This window comes from Chaetura pelagica, unplaced genomic scaffold, assembly GCF_000747805.2.
Source record: "Chaetura pelagica isolate M959 unplaced genomic scaffold, ChaPel_1.0 scaffold213, whole genome shotgun sequence".
Taxonomy (NCBI): Eukaryota; Metazoa; Chordata; class Aves; order Apodiformes; family Apodidae; genus Chaetura; species Chaetura pelagica.
The window spans coordinates 1,644,139-1,659,922 of NW_009952597.1; the positions used below are offsets into that span (position 1 = coordinate 1,644,139).

Genomic DNA, 15,784 nt, shown 5'->3' on the forward strand with positions numbered 1-15,784 from the left:
TTTCCCAAAATTTCCCACCAGCTTTCCAGCACCTTGCAGGCTGGTCTGGGCTCTTGCTTCAAGCTTCTCCCACTGCTGGCAGCAACAGCAAAGGTCTGGCCAGGCAGGGGCTGAGTGGGAAGGCACCACTTCCCCTTGTGCACAGCCAGGGGGAAAAAAGAAAAAAGGTGGGGAATGGGGGAGAAAAATAAAATGGGAGGAACAAAAAGGCAGTGGGATGGGCATGATGACAAGACCTTGCAATTCAAGCCCTTCAGTCCTGAATACATCTCAGGGCAGCATTTGCCTTTAACCACCACAGGCAGCTGCCAACTGCTGCTTCTCACCAGCAAGGCCTCAGCACCATTTCTCCCACATTTGGGATCTTGGTAGGGTGCAGGAGGAATTGCTATAAACATGAAGAATGGTTTATATCACCTGAAAATCCTGGAAACACACAAGTTTCCCAGGGCACAGGGCTCTTGCAAGAGGAGTGGCTGAGCACAGAGCAACAAGGCTCCCCCTCTACAGATCCCTCCAGGGGGGCAAAAAGCTTCAGTGGGATGAGGGGATTTGGGGACACATGTCCTGGCTAACTCGGAAGCCCCAGGGCTCTGCAGGCAGCAGAAGGGGCTGCCAGCTGCAGGGACACACAGCACAGTGCCTTTAACCCAGGCAGGGGAAATTAGCTGACAGAAGTTCCTGGTGCAGCCAAGATTGTAACCCACGTGATGCTGCAGGCACGTAACTGCATCCTTTATGCTAAGAAAGGAACCATTTCCTCCTAAAGAGACAAAAAAAAAAAAAAAAAAAGCCTCACAATTTATTTATTCTTCTCCACCAGCTAAGAACTGACACAGACATTTCCTGGAACTGCTTAATTCAACATCTGAATCCTTGTCTTTGCCACCACCGACTTCAGTCCTACTAAGCTGCACCTCTCCCCAGGAGGTTTATCCTTCCCACTCTGCTGGCGTGGGTGGAGAGAAACGAACAGGACAATCTAAAGAACTGTAAATAAAACTATTTGCCTGAGCCGACCTTTGAAATGAAACCTCTCTGCTGCCTCCCCAGGGCTCCGGTTCCAGCCACAGGTGAAGTCCTGGGAAGGCTGCAGCCCAGGAAGCTGCTCCCACAGCCGCACCACTTTGGTAGTGCTGGGGCAAAGGTTTTGGATGCAATCCCGGTTCTCCTCCATCCAAGGAGGAGACTCAAATGCCACGGATGGGGCAGAGGACTGGAGGGTGGATCCCAGCCCGGCTGCAAAGAAAGAGCTGGAACAAAAAAGCATCAAGGAGGAAAAAAAAATAAAATTCAATAGATAAATTAGAGGGAGGGTGCAAAGCAAAGAGAGGAATTTGGTTGCTTTGGTCATGAGAGCCACCTCCTCAGGCACACTTTGTGCTATTTTCCAGCGTTGAGAGTGGAAAAAGCTATCTGTGGAAGTGGAAAAAGGGCTCTCAACCTGCTAGAAGCCATCAGTCATCAGCCAGCCAAGGCCCGGCTGCAGAGCGGGGCTCCTGCAGGTCATCGCCACCCCACGCCCGACTTCTGCAAAACCCGACTGAGCAGGAGGAAAAAAACACGCTTCAGAAAAAGCCCCTTGCAGCCCCAAAACGACCCGTCAGCCCACACTGAATCACAGCTCCTGACTGCCAGGGCCACCGTCAGCACCCGCCTTCCCAGCGCCACAGGAACGGGCCACCAGGCAAGAGCTGCTGGAAAACCCTGTGTCCCAGGAACGCAACCAAACCCAGAGCCAGGAGCTCACTTTACCCTCCAAATATTTTCCTTTAGCCACGCTAGGCTTCACTATTTCTTTTTTTTTTTTTACCATGAAGATGCCAGCTTTTCATCCATCCCCCCCAAACACCCCAGTTCCCAGCGCTTTCAAACCAGACCCCCCAGCTGCAAGCACCGACCCCCCTGCCCGAGCAAGCAGAAAGTAAAAACCACATGGATGGACCCAAAAAACCAAGTTACACAGCCCCTTTCAGCACCAGAATCAGCCTTTCGCTCTCCCCCACCACGTGTTTTGGCAATTGCAACATCTACCTTGCTTCTTGTCCATGGTTTCCCAGAAATGCAGAACAACGCCAGGCAGAGAGAAGGGCGGGCAGGAGGGAGGGGAAGGCAAAGGGAAGAATCCCGCAGGATCCAGCGCACGGCACTTCTTGCAAGCACTTGGGGGGGGTTGTTTTCAAGGGGAATGCATGGCTGGAAGGGCTTGCTGGCTCCGCACAGCTCTGCCCGGCTCCTGCGGGATGGGAGCAGCAGGGAGGGCAGCCGGGGAAGGCAGCGCCGGGTCCCCTCATGGGCAGCTGCCGGGGTTGGCCGCTCCGGGCTCCGGTTACCCTTGAAAGCTCAACAGTTGTAAAAACTGCAGCAGCGAAATAGCAGGTGACGTCAACAGGAAACTGGGGGGAGCCAACTCCAGCTCCAGGAGCCACTGAAACGCTGAACTGCTCCAGCGCATCCCAGGGGGACACGTTTTCTTCCGACAAATCGAACCATTCAACCCCACTGTGCTGCAGGCACAGCCTCCTCCATCCCCCTCCATCCCCCTGCCCAGGCATCCCAGCAGAGCAACCCTGGCTCCAGCCCTGCTGCCCCCCAGAACATCAGAGGGAAGCCCAGGCTCACTGGTTTTGGCTCCAAGGGGGTGGCAGGATAGAAAGAGGTCACATTTCTTCAGGCTGCAGGTGACAGGCTAATTGCTTTGCCACTAACAACTATTACCACAACAAATAGTAGAAATATTGTTCCATGACAGTATCAGCACAAAGCTTAGCAGCTATTCCAGGGTGACAGCCGGGACGGCAGCTCTGGTGGCAAAACAGAGATTGCTCCATGGATTTGGGTGGTAATTAGGAAGGGAGAGAGATGAAGGAGTGGAAAAAAACAGGGGGGAAAAAAAATCAATCATCCCTTTTCTCTGCAAACGTGTGAGAAGAGTCGTGGCAAAGTCCCTCAAAACCAGCCCAGCAGAAAGCAGTGCCAACATTGCTGATGAAAGCCAGACTGGGCTCTGACAGGCTGCAGGTTTGTGTTCGATTTCCCTGTCAGCCTGGAGGGGAGATACTGTACCAGCTTCTTTACCTCCAGCTAATTATAGGAAACGCCTCCCTTCGCTCCCCAGTTCCCTGACTTGCCGGCTCTGCCAGGCCACGCACATTTGCAGGCAGAAAAGTCAGAGGTCAAGGTAAACGCACATACCAACATAATGAGTGACTCTCATTTTAACAGTGTTTATATAAGCCCCAGAAGGACTGCGGAAGATATTTTCTCAGGCGCGTTTCCACTCCCAGGGTATAGTTTGAGGCACAGATCATCAGCACACAGGGGATGCTGACGCAGGAGCTGCTATCGCAGGCAGCACCAGGAGCCACCGGCACCTGTCCCCAGCAAGGACGGTGCTGCATTGTCCTCCTGTCATTAACTCCCTGGCTTGACAGCTAATTCCCTGACTCAGACATAAGAGGCTCCAAGGATCTTTTTACAGACACCCACAAATGCTGCCTCAGAGCAGAAAGTCCCCAGCCCAGCAGGTGGGATGGGGAGCACTTTTGATTTTGATTTCCTTTGAATGCGTCTGGTTGGGTGTCGGTGCCCAAGGAGCAGTGGGAAGCAGAGCTTCCTGACATCTTGAAGGATCATAAGAAAAATAATTTTAAAAAACCCAAACGACAAACCCACAACAAAAACCACAAAGCCAAGCATCCTTTCAAGTCTCAAACAGAAGTTTGCCAACACAGGAGGAATTGCCCAGCCTTGAAAGACACACAACATCTATCATTAATCACCCAGCTTTTTATATGCTACAGGTAATCCCAGAGGAACAAAAGGCATCAAGTGTTTCACTGGTGTTAACGAACCCTCCCTGCCCCTCAGTGCTGGGATGTCACCTCAAAACTGGGGAGGGAAGCCAGGGAGCAAATCATGCAACAAGGAGAAGCCAAGGCACTTGCTGCAGGTCCAGGGACACTAGGGCAGAGCTGAGGACAAGGATGGCTCCCAGCAGCCTCCTGCCAGTGGGCTGGCTTGAATAAGTGGAAGAGCACACCCTTAAAAACAGCAATGAGCTCAAACAGTGCCCTGCCAACATCAGGCCCCTCTCCCCACCCTTCCCCTGTGGAGAGGCAGTGTCTCCCGAGACCAGTTTGGTTCAGGCTGGGTCACCATCACAGTCAGGGACTGGAAAAGAGCTGCTGAGCCATGATTGACAAAACAATGTCCCATCTGGGGTCAGCAAGGAGCTTTTTATAGAATCCCAGACTGGTTTGGGTTGGAAGGGACCTTAAAAAACCATCAAGTCCCAAACCCCTGCGTGGGCAGGGACACCTCCCACCAGCCCAGGTTGCTCCAAGCCCCATCCAACCTGCCCTTCAACACTGCCAGGGATGGGGCAGCCACAGCTTCCCTGGGCAACCCGGGCCAGGGTCTCACCACCCTCACAGGAAATAATTTCTTCTTCACAGATGTGTATTTGGGGTTGAGCAAAAATTTAACAGTTTCACCTGCCCTGAAAGAAGAGTCATTGCCTCACCAAGGGAGGGGGTGATTTTCACAGGATACTCCTTTCCCTCTGATCCGAGTGAAGTCCACACACCAGCTGGCTGCACCATCCCAGGGCCAGGCTACCTGATGCCCACACCTCACCATCTGACCAGGAACTGCAGCAGCTTCCCTGGCCAAGACTGTTGCACAGGCACTGCCTCACACCCAGGGTGCACTTGCCTTTCCACAAACAAGGTTTATCTCCCATGGGAAAGCCCCACGTGCCCGATCCATGCATGGGACCCACAGCCTGGAAACTCTCGTGGCAGCTCTATTTTCAAACAAAGCCTTTGAACCAAATCCAATCGGAAAGGGAACAGGGTCATCTTCCTCATCCCCTTGGATGGTGCTTGGGGACAATCAATCACTGACACCGCACGTGGCTCCGTCTCCTCTGGCGGAGCAGGATGTCACACCAACAGTGCCACCAGCGCTGGGTGAGATGGGTACAAGGGAGAAAGGGGTGACCTCCTGCTACCCAGTGAGGGATGTGGGGATGGGCACATTAGCCAAAGCTGCCAACATCCCTGCTGCCACCTCTGGGGCTGGGAACCACACCCAGGCTCTGTGTGCCGGCCAGATAAGCAGTGGTGAGCTGGGGCGCAGCTCCGGGAGGATGTCACCACCCAGGCACATTCCAGCTGTATTTTTAGGTTACCTGCATCACCCCGAGGGCTGGAAAAAAACGTTTGGGTTTTGTTCCCAGGTGGCAGTTTGCTGTCCTGCAGCCCTGTGATGGTGGAGGCTCCACTCCAAGAAACACACGGCAGCAGAGACCAGACTGCCTTCAGGAAGCTGAAAGGCACCGTTTGCATTGAGCCTTTATAGGACACATCACTACGTGCCAAGAGTCAAGCTACTTTGCACTAGAGCTTGTGCAAAACCAGTGTGAAGGTGGTTATGGTCACTGGGGGACTCTTCAGAGCAGGCACCCTCAGCAGGGCTGGGGACTGTGTCCTTTGCACCCATTGCTACAACTGGGTTTTCTCCCCAAAAAGCAGACGCTGCACCTCCCCAAAGCTCAGCTGTGGTGCAGCACCAATGCAGACCCACTGAAGGGAGGCTGGGGGCAGTGGAAAAATGCTTGGGATGGGTAATTAACCCAACCCACAGGTCACTAGGAACCATGGAGCTGGGCAGCTCTGCAGTCCCAGCCAGCCCATGGGGTGCACGGCCAGCGTGACACCCGGGGGCCACAAGCCATCCCGTGTGACCAGCACGGGCTGCACCGACTCGGCTGCAGACACTGGACTGCTGCCATGAGACAGAGGTCTGGAAGCAATCCCAGCTCCAAAGCTTTGTTAGAAGAAGGCAAAGGAGAAGGTGCTTAGAGAGAAGTAAAGAGGATGCTAAAAACAAACCAGAGAAAAAGGAAGAGGCAGAACCACTGTCACCCGTGCCCATCTCCCAGCCAGCAGGTACCCACCCCTGCAACGCTGCTCCCTTTGACTTCTCAGCCCATAGGCAAAGCCATGAAAAAATAAAACCTGTTTGGAATGGATGGGGACAGTTTCCTGACAGGAGAGAAAACTCAGATTGCTTTTGGAATAGGTCAGCCTGACAGGAGGCACACCGTTAGCTATTTTTCTTCCTGAGAAAGGAAGAGAGTCATTTGACTTTTTAAGTGTCAGCTGTAACTTAACTCCAGAGTCAATAGACACACTTTTTCTATCCAAACTGGTGCAATTTCAAGTACTTCCAGGTGTCCCTAAAACTCTCTAAACTTGACAACACAGCAAAGTATTCCTTCTCTGCTTCTAATGCAATTATTTTAAAAGAAAGAAAGAAAGATCAGCTTTCTACCATCTTCCCTCTAGTTTCTTTTGGGCAGGGCTAGAGCGATCTCATCTCTACAAACAATGTAAGACAGAGCAGGCACCTGCTCCAAAAATGGAATTTAGGGAAGGGAAATAGAAAACAAGGGAGGCCACAATGTCTGCAGCTGCCTACTCCAGGAGAAGGGCAGAAACAAGTGACTGCCCCAGGTGCTTCCCTGGCCCGGAGGTTTTCAGGCAGGACTTTCTGGAGACCAGCAGGCAGCTGCTCCAACGGTTCAGTGACGTGACCCTTTGGGACCCAGAGGGTGACATCCTGTAGCTTAGTGCTTCTCACCTCCCAGTGCCTGAGGACCAAGCATGCACAGTTCACAGGCTTCAGGGCTGTTATTTCACTGCAGATGCTGCAAACTGGGCTGGGGGGACCCAGGAGTCAGAACAGGTCTGTCCACCCCCACCAGCCACAACACAGGCAGGACTGACCCCTCGCTCTGCCCACTTGGACCAACACACACATTTATGCCCAACAGACCTGACCAGCTCATCTGCAATTTTTACTGTGTTTTTCCTCAGTTACATCCATGCCAAGACACTCCCCAGCTGGGACAGAGGAACTCAGGAAAAGCCCAGGCACAGCTCAGGAAAGAGGAGCTTCTCCACCACCCCAGAATGCCCCAAGGATGCTGCTGTGGCTCAGGCAGACAAAGCCTGCAGATCTTCAGAGGAAGACCTCCAATCTCCAGCTGTGACCTGGCATTGCATCTCCAGGCTGAAGGAGCAGGGAGAACCTTTGATTATCTCTTTTGGAGCGGGGTGCCAATCTGATGGCTTATGGAAAGCAGCAGGTGAGTGGCACAGTTCACTCCCCCACATCTGCTGTCCCAGACCAATTATTTGTTCTTTGCATCTTTGGTGCCATCCCTTTCCTTGTCTCTCTCACCCTGTCCCCTCCCTGCTCCAGGGAACCGAGGAGGAGTCACAAATGGAAAGGGCTCATCACACCAGAGAGCTGGTGCAAAGCAGACACAGCCAGCTGGAGCCCCCAGTTTCTCCACTGAGAGAAAAATCCACCCCATCATGAGGTGATGGGGGAGCCAGGAGGCTTCTCCAGGCTTTTTGAATGAGACAAAGGAAAACCACAGGCTGAGAGCAACCAGGGAATATGGGGACTGTCCACTTCCCCTCAGGCCACTGCTCATCCTTATCCCCATGTAAAGCCTGTTACAGCACACAAACCTCAGCGCCCAGCTGAAAAGTTTCAGCCTTAACCACTAACCATGCTCCCCAGTGAAGAGAGGCGGCAGGTGACCTCTGTGGTCCCCACAACCTGCTTGCAACAGGGGCCAGGAGAAGAGCTGGTGTAGCAAGGGGAGAGCTGGCTCCTGAAACCCCCAGGAGAGCTCAGCTGCAGGGAGACAGACCAGCCTCTTCTCCTGGCATTAACCACCATCCCTCTGACCTGCACCCGCACTCTTCTTCTCCCATCACTGCTCCTCTGCCCCAGAGGACAGATACATACATGTCCACGTTTCCAAAACATGTCCCATGTCCAAGTTGTGCATGAGATCACCTGCTGCTCAGGAAGTTACAGTAAGATATACCTACATACATCTTATAAAGTAAGATATATATAGAGAGAGATATCTACATATAAAGGGAAGCACCACATACTTCCTAAGCCTACTTCTCTCGAACCCACCTATTGCACTGCAGGTTTTGAGATGCTCAGGGGAAGTGAGCCCTGCAGGTTTTTCCTAGTAAAGCCGGATGACAGAGCTGCCACCCTGTCCCAGGAAGCCAGAGGTCTCTGCAGATGAGCTGGTCCCAACGCATCTGGCTGACGTCCCAGCTCAAGAGCTGGGCTGTGACTCAGCACAGCTCAGCCTGCAGCTCCTCCTGGGGCACACTTAGGGCTTCCAAGAACTGTTTCCCATTTAAATAAGAAACAATACATTTCTAAAAATCCCCTTCACCCTCAGAGAGTGAGATGCACATCAGCAGTTTGGGGAAAAAGTTAAGTGAGAAGATAAGGAGAGGAGCTGGAAGGAGACGTGTGAAACATCCAACCTGCTCAAGACGAAGGGAAGCCCAGGCTGGCTCCCTGCCCTGCCATGGCTACACACCGGTTCCCTTCCTGAGCTGCAACTGTGAAACCCCACGGGGAAATCCACAGTTACCAACCAGAAATTCTTTGTGGATCCAAAATTAAGGGTAAACTCTTGCAGCAACCTGGAATGTACACAGAAAAAGGAAACCACGCGTGCAGCTGAGCCGCTGGAGGAAGAGCTGAGCTGTTTTCCAGTACCTTAGCAAAGCACACGCAAGGCTGGCAAGTTTTAATTCATATTCACCCACAATTTCTGCCTGGTGAATTCCAGAGGCATCTTCCTCCAGCCTCTGCTTTTCTTTCATCACCCAGGTGCCCTTCAACAAACCAGGCAGGGGCAGGTGTAACTAATACCTGCAAAAAGCTTCACTTGGGCAAGAGAGCAGGGTCTGCAGAGGACAAGAGGCAGCCTGGCCATGGCACAGCCATGGGTATCCTCAGCTCAGAGGATAACTCCAGCCAGGTGCCAGCCATCCTCTGGCACCCAGTGATCCCCACTGATGCTCCAGGGAAGTGATGCTCACAGCCAAACTATCCGAGGGATGAAACAAAAACCTGGAGGAAATGGGGCTGGCAAATGCTAACAAAGGGAGAACATGGAGGGAAGTGGAAGCAGATCTAAAACACTCACTGCTGCCTCCTTCTCTGGCAGCCTTAAGGCAGTGTGTAGCTCCTTCCAGCTTAAAGGAAAAGAGGTGCTGTCAAAGAGGGAAAGCTGGAGCACAAAGGCTGGTGAGGTCCCTGCTAGTCCCCTGGCAGCATCTCCACCCACATCCCACCCCTAGCACCTGTATCCTTTTTTTCTGCACTGTGAGATCATTTGGGTCCTCTGACCACCGAGCTCCCAAGGACGGGGACAGATGTTGGCAGGGAGCATGGTGGGCAAGCTGGTGCGGGTTCAGAACAGGGTGGGTGATTTTAGCTGTGAGGAGACCAGGGAAACCTTGGAAGCCAGCCCAGCACACGTGCACAGACACCAGAATGCCTCGCGCTGCCCTGCCCTGAGCCAGCAGGGATTCTCTGGGTGCAACTATGGGGTTTTACTAACAGGCACGTGGAGCTTGACCTGCCACCTACCCCCCCACGAGCACCTTCTAAAGGTGCTTGGAGGATGACCAAGAGCAGCCAAAGCAATGTATCAGCACGAGATCATTTCATCTTTGGCTGAGGTGCAACTTGGCAGCACATCAGGAGAGAAACCAAGTGCTGCGCAGTGGCAGGGGATTTTTAACTATGCAGAGCAGCTTTCTTAAAAAGCCTTGGTGGTGACAGCACATCTGGCACTCAGAAAAAAAAAAAAAAAGAGCCACTTCATTTTTAGTGACAAGCTGCAAAGACATCCTTCAGGACAACACACCCCCCTGTGCCATGGGGCACACGTTCAGGACTGACTCAGAGGGATCGTCCTTGAGGCTGCGTGCTCTGCTGCTCCATCATCTCCCTCTCCAGCCTCAACTTTCCCACTCCAACACCAAAGAAATCAAGATCTCTGTCCCACAGCAAAAAAACGCCTCCACCACGTGTTGTGTTTGCCCTTCTCTACCCTGATGAGGAAACACTCCTGCAGAAATAGAGGCCTGCAGGAGGAGAGGACATCTAAGACAAACGCCGTCCCACCAGCTGGGACAGGATGGTGTCATCTCCAAGGGCTGCTGGTAACACACAGCAGGACAGATGGCCAGGACAGGCTGCAGCACTGGGGGGCCACAGCACCTGACCCACCATAGGCAGCTCCTGCAGCACAGGCAGGCTGCCTGCTCAGCCTCTCACTGCCAGATTTGGGCTAGAAGGGAATTTACACACACATACACAGACCACAAGGCAGTATCTAACTGGCCTGCAAGCCCAGACAAGCTGACACTCCCTAGATAACCCTGTCATCTTCCCCTAAACCACCCCCAGCCTGTCCACATAACCAGCCCTGCATGTTTATGATCTGTCACACACATGACTGTCACCTGCCAAGCCCTGACGATGGACTTCTTCCCCTCCTGTCCCTCTGCCCTGCACCCTGGGTCACCTGCACCCGTCACTATCAGGTGGTCAGGGAGGACACAGCTCCCAGCATCATCAAAGAGATGCCAGCAGGACCCCATCCCAGCTGCAGGGCTTTACACATTCCTTACTGGAAGTCTCTGAGAACTTTATGGGAGTGAAATACAATCATCAAAAGCTGCTTTTTGCTTTTCTCAAGATCCAACAGGCACAAGGCAGGAGAGAAGGCAGCAGGGTAGAAACAACCCATGACAAGGGGCACTCAGTGTTCAACAGGCAGCTCCCAGGAATGAGATTTTTCCAAGAGCCAACAAGCACAGGGAGCAAGCACCATCATCCCCAGAGAGGTTCATCGGATACAAGCAGTTAGGCTGATGCCAGTGCCAAACCACAGCTAAGGTTAGCAGCCTCTGATGGGAAATTACTTGTATTGAGCACTCTGGAGGTTTCCTCCTTTCCAAAAGTAGATTTATTTTTTTTTTCCTATGGTGGTGGTGGTGTGGGGGGAGGAAGGGTGGATGCTCTACAAACAACTTCTGGTAAGTTTTGTCTCCTTCTCATCCTGCCTCCTCTTCCACTCAAGTTATGTTTTTAACGGAAATGTATCTTTTTTTTAAAAAAAAAAAAAAAGCCTTTCACTTGAAATGCAGGTTCCAGACCCTCCTTGTGCCCCCTGCCAGCTCTCAGAGGAGGAGGTAACAGCCAGGCCACCATCACCCTCACTGGTTTCCCAGGGCTAGGAAGGCATTGCTCCCAGGGCCAAGGCAGAGACATCCCACTGCACCACACCCCCGTGCACCAAACAACTCCCCAGGGTCACAACACTCACTTTTCTGAGAAACCAAATTCCAGCACTGAATGTCTTTAAAAACAAGCTCGGGTGTCTCTTTACACAATCTGGCTTAATTCACCCAAAAGCTGTTGGACCAGCTGCAGTAATTCCCAGCCTCTGATGGGAAATTACTTGTATTGAGCACTCTGGAGGTTTCCTCCTTTCCAAAAGTAGATTTATTTTTTTTTTCCTATGGTGGTGGTGGTGTGGGGGGAGGAAGGGTGGATGCTCTACAAACAACTTCTGGTAAGTTTTGTCTCCTTCTCATCCTGCCTCCTCTTCCACTCAAGTTATGTTTTTAACGGAAATGTATCTTTTTTTTTAAAAAAAAAAAAAAGCCTTTCACTTGAAATGCAGGTTCCAGACCCTCCTTGTGCCCCCTGCCAGCTCTCAGAGGAGGAGGTAACAGCCAGGCCACCATCACCCTCACTGGTTTCCCAGGGCTAGGAAGGCATTGCTCCCAGGGCCAAGGCAGAGACATCCCACTGCACCACACCCCCGTGCACCAAACAACTCCCCAGGGTCACAACACTCACTTTTCTGAGAAACCAAATTCCAGCACTGAATGTCTTTAAAAACAAGCTCGGGTGTCTCTTTACACAATCTGGCTTAATTCACCCAAAAGCTGTTGGACCAGCTGCAGTAATTCCTGGAAGCAACGTCGTGAACATCCAGCCCAGGACAATGATCTCCATCACCCCTCCTGACCTTCAAGCCTGGGATTCACGTGTTTCCCCATTTCTCCCTATGTTAGATGCAGCAACACACACTCATGCCACACAGAAAATCCCACCAGCCTCCAGGGATGGAAAAGGATGTGCTCAAAGTGCACCCCAAAGGGCTGCTCATCTTCTCTAGCAACAGACTAATGGGACACAAAGGGGCTCCGTGGTATTAAGCCCATGGATTAACCAATATGGACAACACAGCACAGGATTACTGGGAGAAAGGACACTGAAGAGGTTCTGCCTCGCTCTCACCTGCAACCCACTGCAGGTCTAGAATCTCCCCCTGCATTAGAGAGTGATTCCCTCCCTTCCCTATCCTCAGGAACCACAGGACCCCCAAATCCTGCCCTTCCCCTTAGCCACACCATAACCCCCTGCATCCCACATGGGCAGCAACTCTGCTTCAGCTTTCTGCTGGACAGAGAAGTGGCTGCAAGAGAAAGATGCAGGCAGGGAGCTCCATCCCAGCTCCAGAAAAGGGAGCAGAGGCTCAGATCCACTGCAAACCAAGGCCAGCTGAGCGTCAAGACATTACCATGAAACCTGGGATAGCTGCAGTGTGCCCAGTAATTCAGGTATTCCTTGGGGCAACAAACATTTAGACTCTCAGTGCTCCCACAGTATCAGTGCAGCATCATCCCCACACAGATAAGGGCCTTTGGGGAGATAAGGTATCTCCCAGGATGAAAACTGAGCAGAAATTTCCAGTTTTCACCATAGAAAAATCCTCTCTGCCCTCTCCCCCACTCAAAACCCTTGGGTAACACTCAGCCTGCACCACAGAGCTTTGTCAGCAAGAGGCAGTGGGTAGATGTAGATACATACGTACCCACAAGCTGCCCTGAGTCATGCCAGTAAAACCCCAAACTTTTTGTTGGTGGAGTAAAATCACTTCCCCAGCAAACACCAGTTCCTCTCCCAGCTCCCTGACGAGCAAAAAGCCTGCCCGGGCAGCACCTTATTAACACCACTGAAAACCATCTGCCACCCAAAAACCCACAGAGCCCCAGGTCTGCAGCTTCTCAGGTCACAAAAATCACCAGGACCAGAAACTTCCACCCATTCCCAGGCACCCAGAGAGAAGCTCTACAAAGAACATCAGTTTCCTCCAACAATGGCCACCTTTACAAACCCCAGGGGCAAACCAAACTTTGGCTCAGTCCTAGACTGAAGCCCAGAGCTGGAAAAGAAAAGCAACAGCCCTCAGGGAGAAGCATTACCCACTGGAAAAAGAAAAAAGAAAGAAAAAGCAGGAGAGCGTCCCTCCAGGGAGGGAAATGGATCTCTGAAGCACAGCTAAATATTTATCATGTCCAACATGATATATTCCAGGTGCCCACTGTTTTCCTCGCAGAAAGCAGCACGAGGAGGAGAGCAGGAGCAAAGAGCTGAGCTTTCTCTACAACTGTTAGAATTAATTGGATGCAAGTGCCATGATGCTGCAAGTAGAATTAAAATAAAAATCTGGCTCTGTGGCTTCAGAGCTCCCAGCCCTGCCAAACCCAGGTGACACCAGGCTGGTGTCTGCTCTGCCTGGGGCAATGGGAACCTGAAGCCAAAGCCCTGGTTGTTCAGGTCACAGCCCTGCCTGTATTTTCAGTAGAACTGCTGCTTTTTTGTTTGTGGTGGCAGTAGGAGAAGTGTGAATGGTACATGAGACAGTACAGGATTCACAGCCGACTGAACTGCAGCGGGGTGGTGTGCTCTGCCAAGGGCACGGGAGGGACATGTCCCCACTGCTTATTTACCTCCCCAGAATAGATGAACCACCAGAACAAGCACCAGTTCATCCCCGAGCTCTGGCACTTCTCTCGGTGTCAGAGGAGAGCTGCTGCCTGCCCAGAAACCCAGCCTGGCTCCAGCTGGATCCTGCTCTCTCTCCCCAACACCCATCTACCCAGAGGAAGATCTCTCCCATTAAAAGAAGGGTTTGCTTTTGAATTCCTCAGGCCTCAGTGCTGGGTAAGCCCAGGGGAGGCCAAGCAGATCTTCTCCCTTCAGCCCCATCCATGCACCCTCCCTCCCTGCAGCTGCACAGCTCATTTCTCCAGCAAACTCCCTGTTTTCAGGAGACAACATGCACATGCTCCTGCCTGTCCTTCCAGCAGGGGCTTCCCAGAAGACACACAAGTCCCAGCCAACAGCCACAGCAACGTCTGCACGGGTCTTCATACACAGGCAAAAAAATATGCCAGGAGCCCCAGGGGAGAGGCAGCCGCCTGGATCTGTACACAAAAGTCTACCACTGACCCTCCACCGGGCTTCTGCACACACACCCGAGGGCTGCAGCTCCACAAGGCTTCCTCCTGTTCTGCTTTAACCTCTCAGATACAACACCCTTGCCTACACAGCAACTATTGTCCTGAAAAAAAAGGTGCAGACTTTGTTGAAAAATCACATCCAGGACCAGCCACAGGCTGCAATCCCCAGCGAGAGGCTGCACCCCTTGCAAAGCTCTGCCAGGAGGACACGCGGGCAGCTCCAGAGCTTTGCAGACAATTCCTTTCCCCAGTGCCACCCATTCCGTGAAACACAGCTCTGAAACAGCTCCAGGAGCTTTGGTGACCTGAGATAACAAGGAGCTTTTGCATATTTTAGTAAACACCACACTTGACAGGGCAAGATAACAGCAAAACCAAGCGACCTTTTCCCACACACCTGATCCTGTGAGATAACGTGGATCAAGCAGGGATGGGCAATGGGAAGAGGAAGAAAGACAAAATCCTTCCTAAAGCTTCACATAATCCCCAGAAGGTGTTTATCTCCCCAGCTATGTTTAGAGCAGAGCCAAAGCTCTGGCCCAGCACCATTCCTATCGTGCGTGTCACAGCCAGCCACGCGCACCCCAAAAACTCCCAGGGCAGGAGACAACCCCGTGACTAAGTCAAAATGACCAGGCAGGGTCTGTGCCTGTCATGGAAACAGCCAACCTGAGAGCTTCAAGGCTGCAGCCTCCCTTTACAACCCTCACCAACTCGAGCCCAGGAAGGAAAAGCAACCAGCAAAAAGAAACCCCAGACCCTAACGCTGAGTATCCCTAAGAAAAACCAGGGAAATTTAGCTTAAATTCAGGCTGCCCTAAAGGAGAGGCAGAAGGAACTGCCACGAGTGCTGCTGGCAGCATCCTCAGTGCCAGCAGTGGATGCCCACACTGGGACCATCCCTGGGCAGCAGCAAAACCTGCTTGGAGGCAGCTGAAAAGCCAGAGGAGGCTCAGCCAGAGCAACGAGGAGATGGCTCTGGGTAGGCAGGTGCATCACACACGCTCAGGATTGATTCCCACGCCGGATGCTGCCCCAGGGGAGCCGAAGGAGCTCAGGTCAGACGGGGACCCGGAGCCGTCAGCGGCACAAAAGGTACGAGGAGCAACTGGGCACCAACCCGTTTGTCACAGCCAGAAACCTGCAGACACAGGACGCTTCCCAACCTCCTCCCAGGCCAGCACCAGGCTCTCAGGTGCTCCCACAGGCCTCACCTTTTGCCTGTCAACCAGCCTGCAGCCCCCAACAATCCTCCCGGGCCCACCTGGGGCTCCATCTCACCTCTTCCCTCCATCCACACATCCACGCGGGCCGAGCCAGGGATCTGGGCTCAGCCTGTCCCGGCAAGAGGCTTTTTAAGAAGCCCAGCTGGTCCCTTTCCAACACGGGACGGCCGCGGTGGGAGGCATGTGCTCCTTCCTACCTGTGAGTCAGCAGCTCCGCTCAGAACCGCTGCTGATTCACACCCTGCTTACACAGCAAACAGGAAACTCAGGTCCACATTCCCTCCGGTTAACACACGGATCGTTTTAAAAAAAGAGCAAAGACGG

General features: G+C 52.7%; 1 protein-coding gene across 1 annotated transcript in view; it reads right to left on the bottom strand.

Annotated features, from left to right (window-relative positions):
• Positions 1-2,050, bottom strand: part of MAP2K3 (mitogen-activated protein kinase kinase 3) — a 20,606-nt gene extending 18,556 nt beyond the window's left edge. Inside the window, exon 1 of the mRNA XM_009993701.1 lies at positions 2,035-2,050. Coding sequence (XP_009992003.1) covers positions 2,035-2,050 — 16 coding nt within the window. The remainder of the gene's footprint in view (positions 1-2,034) is intronic.
• Between the last annotated feature and the right edge of the window lie 13,734 nt (positions 2,051-15,784).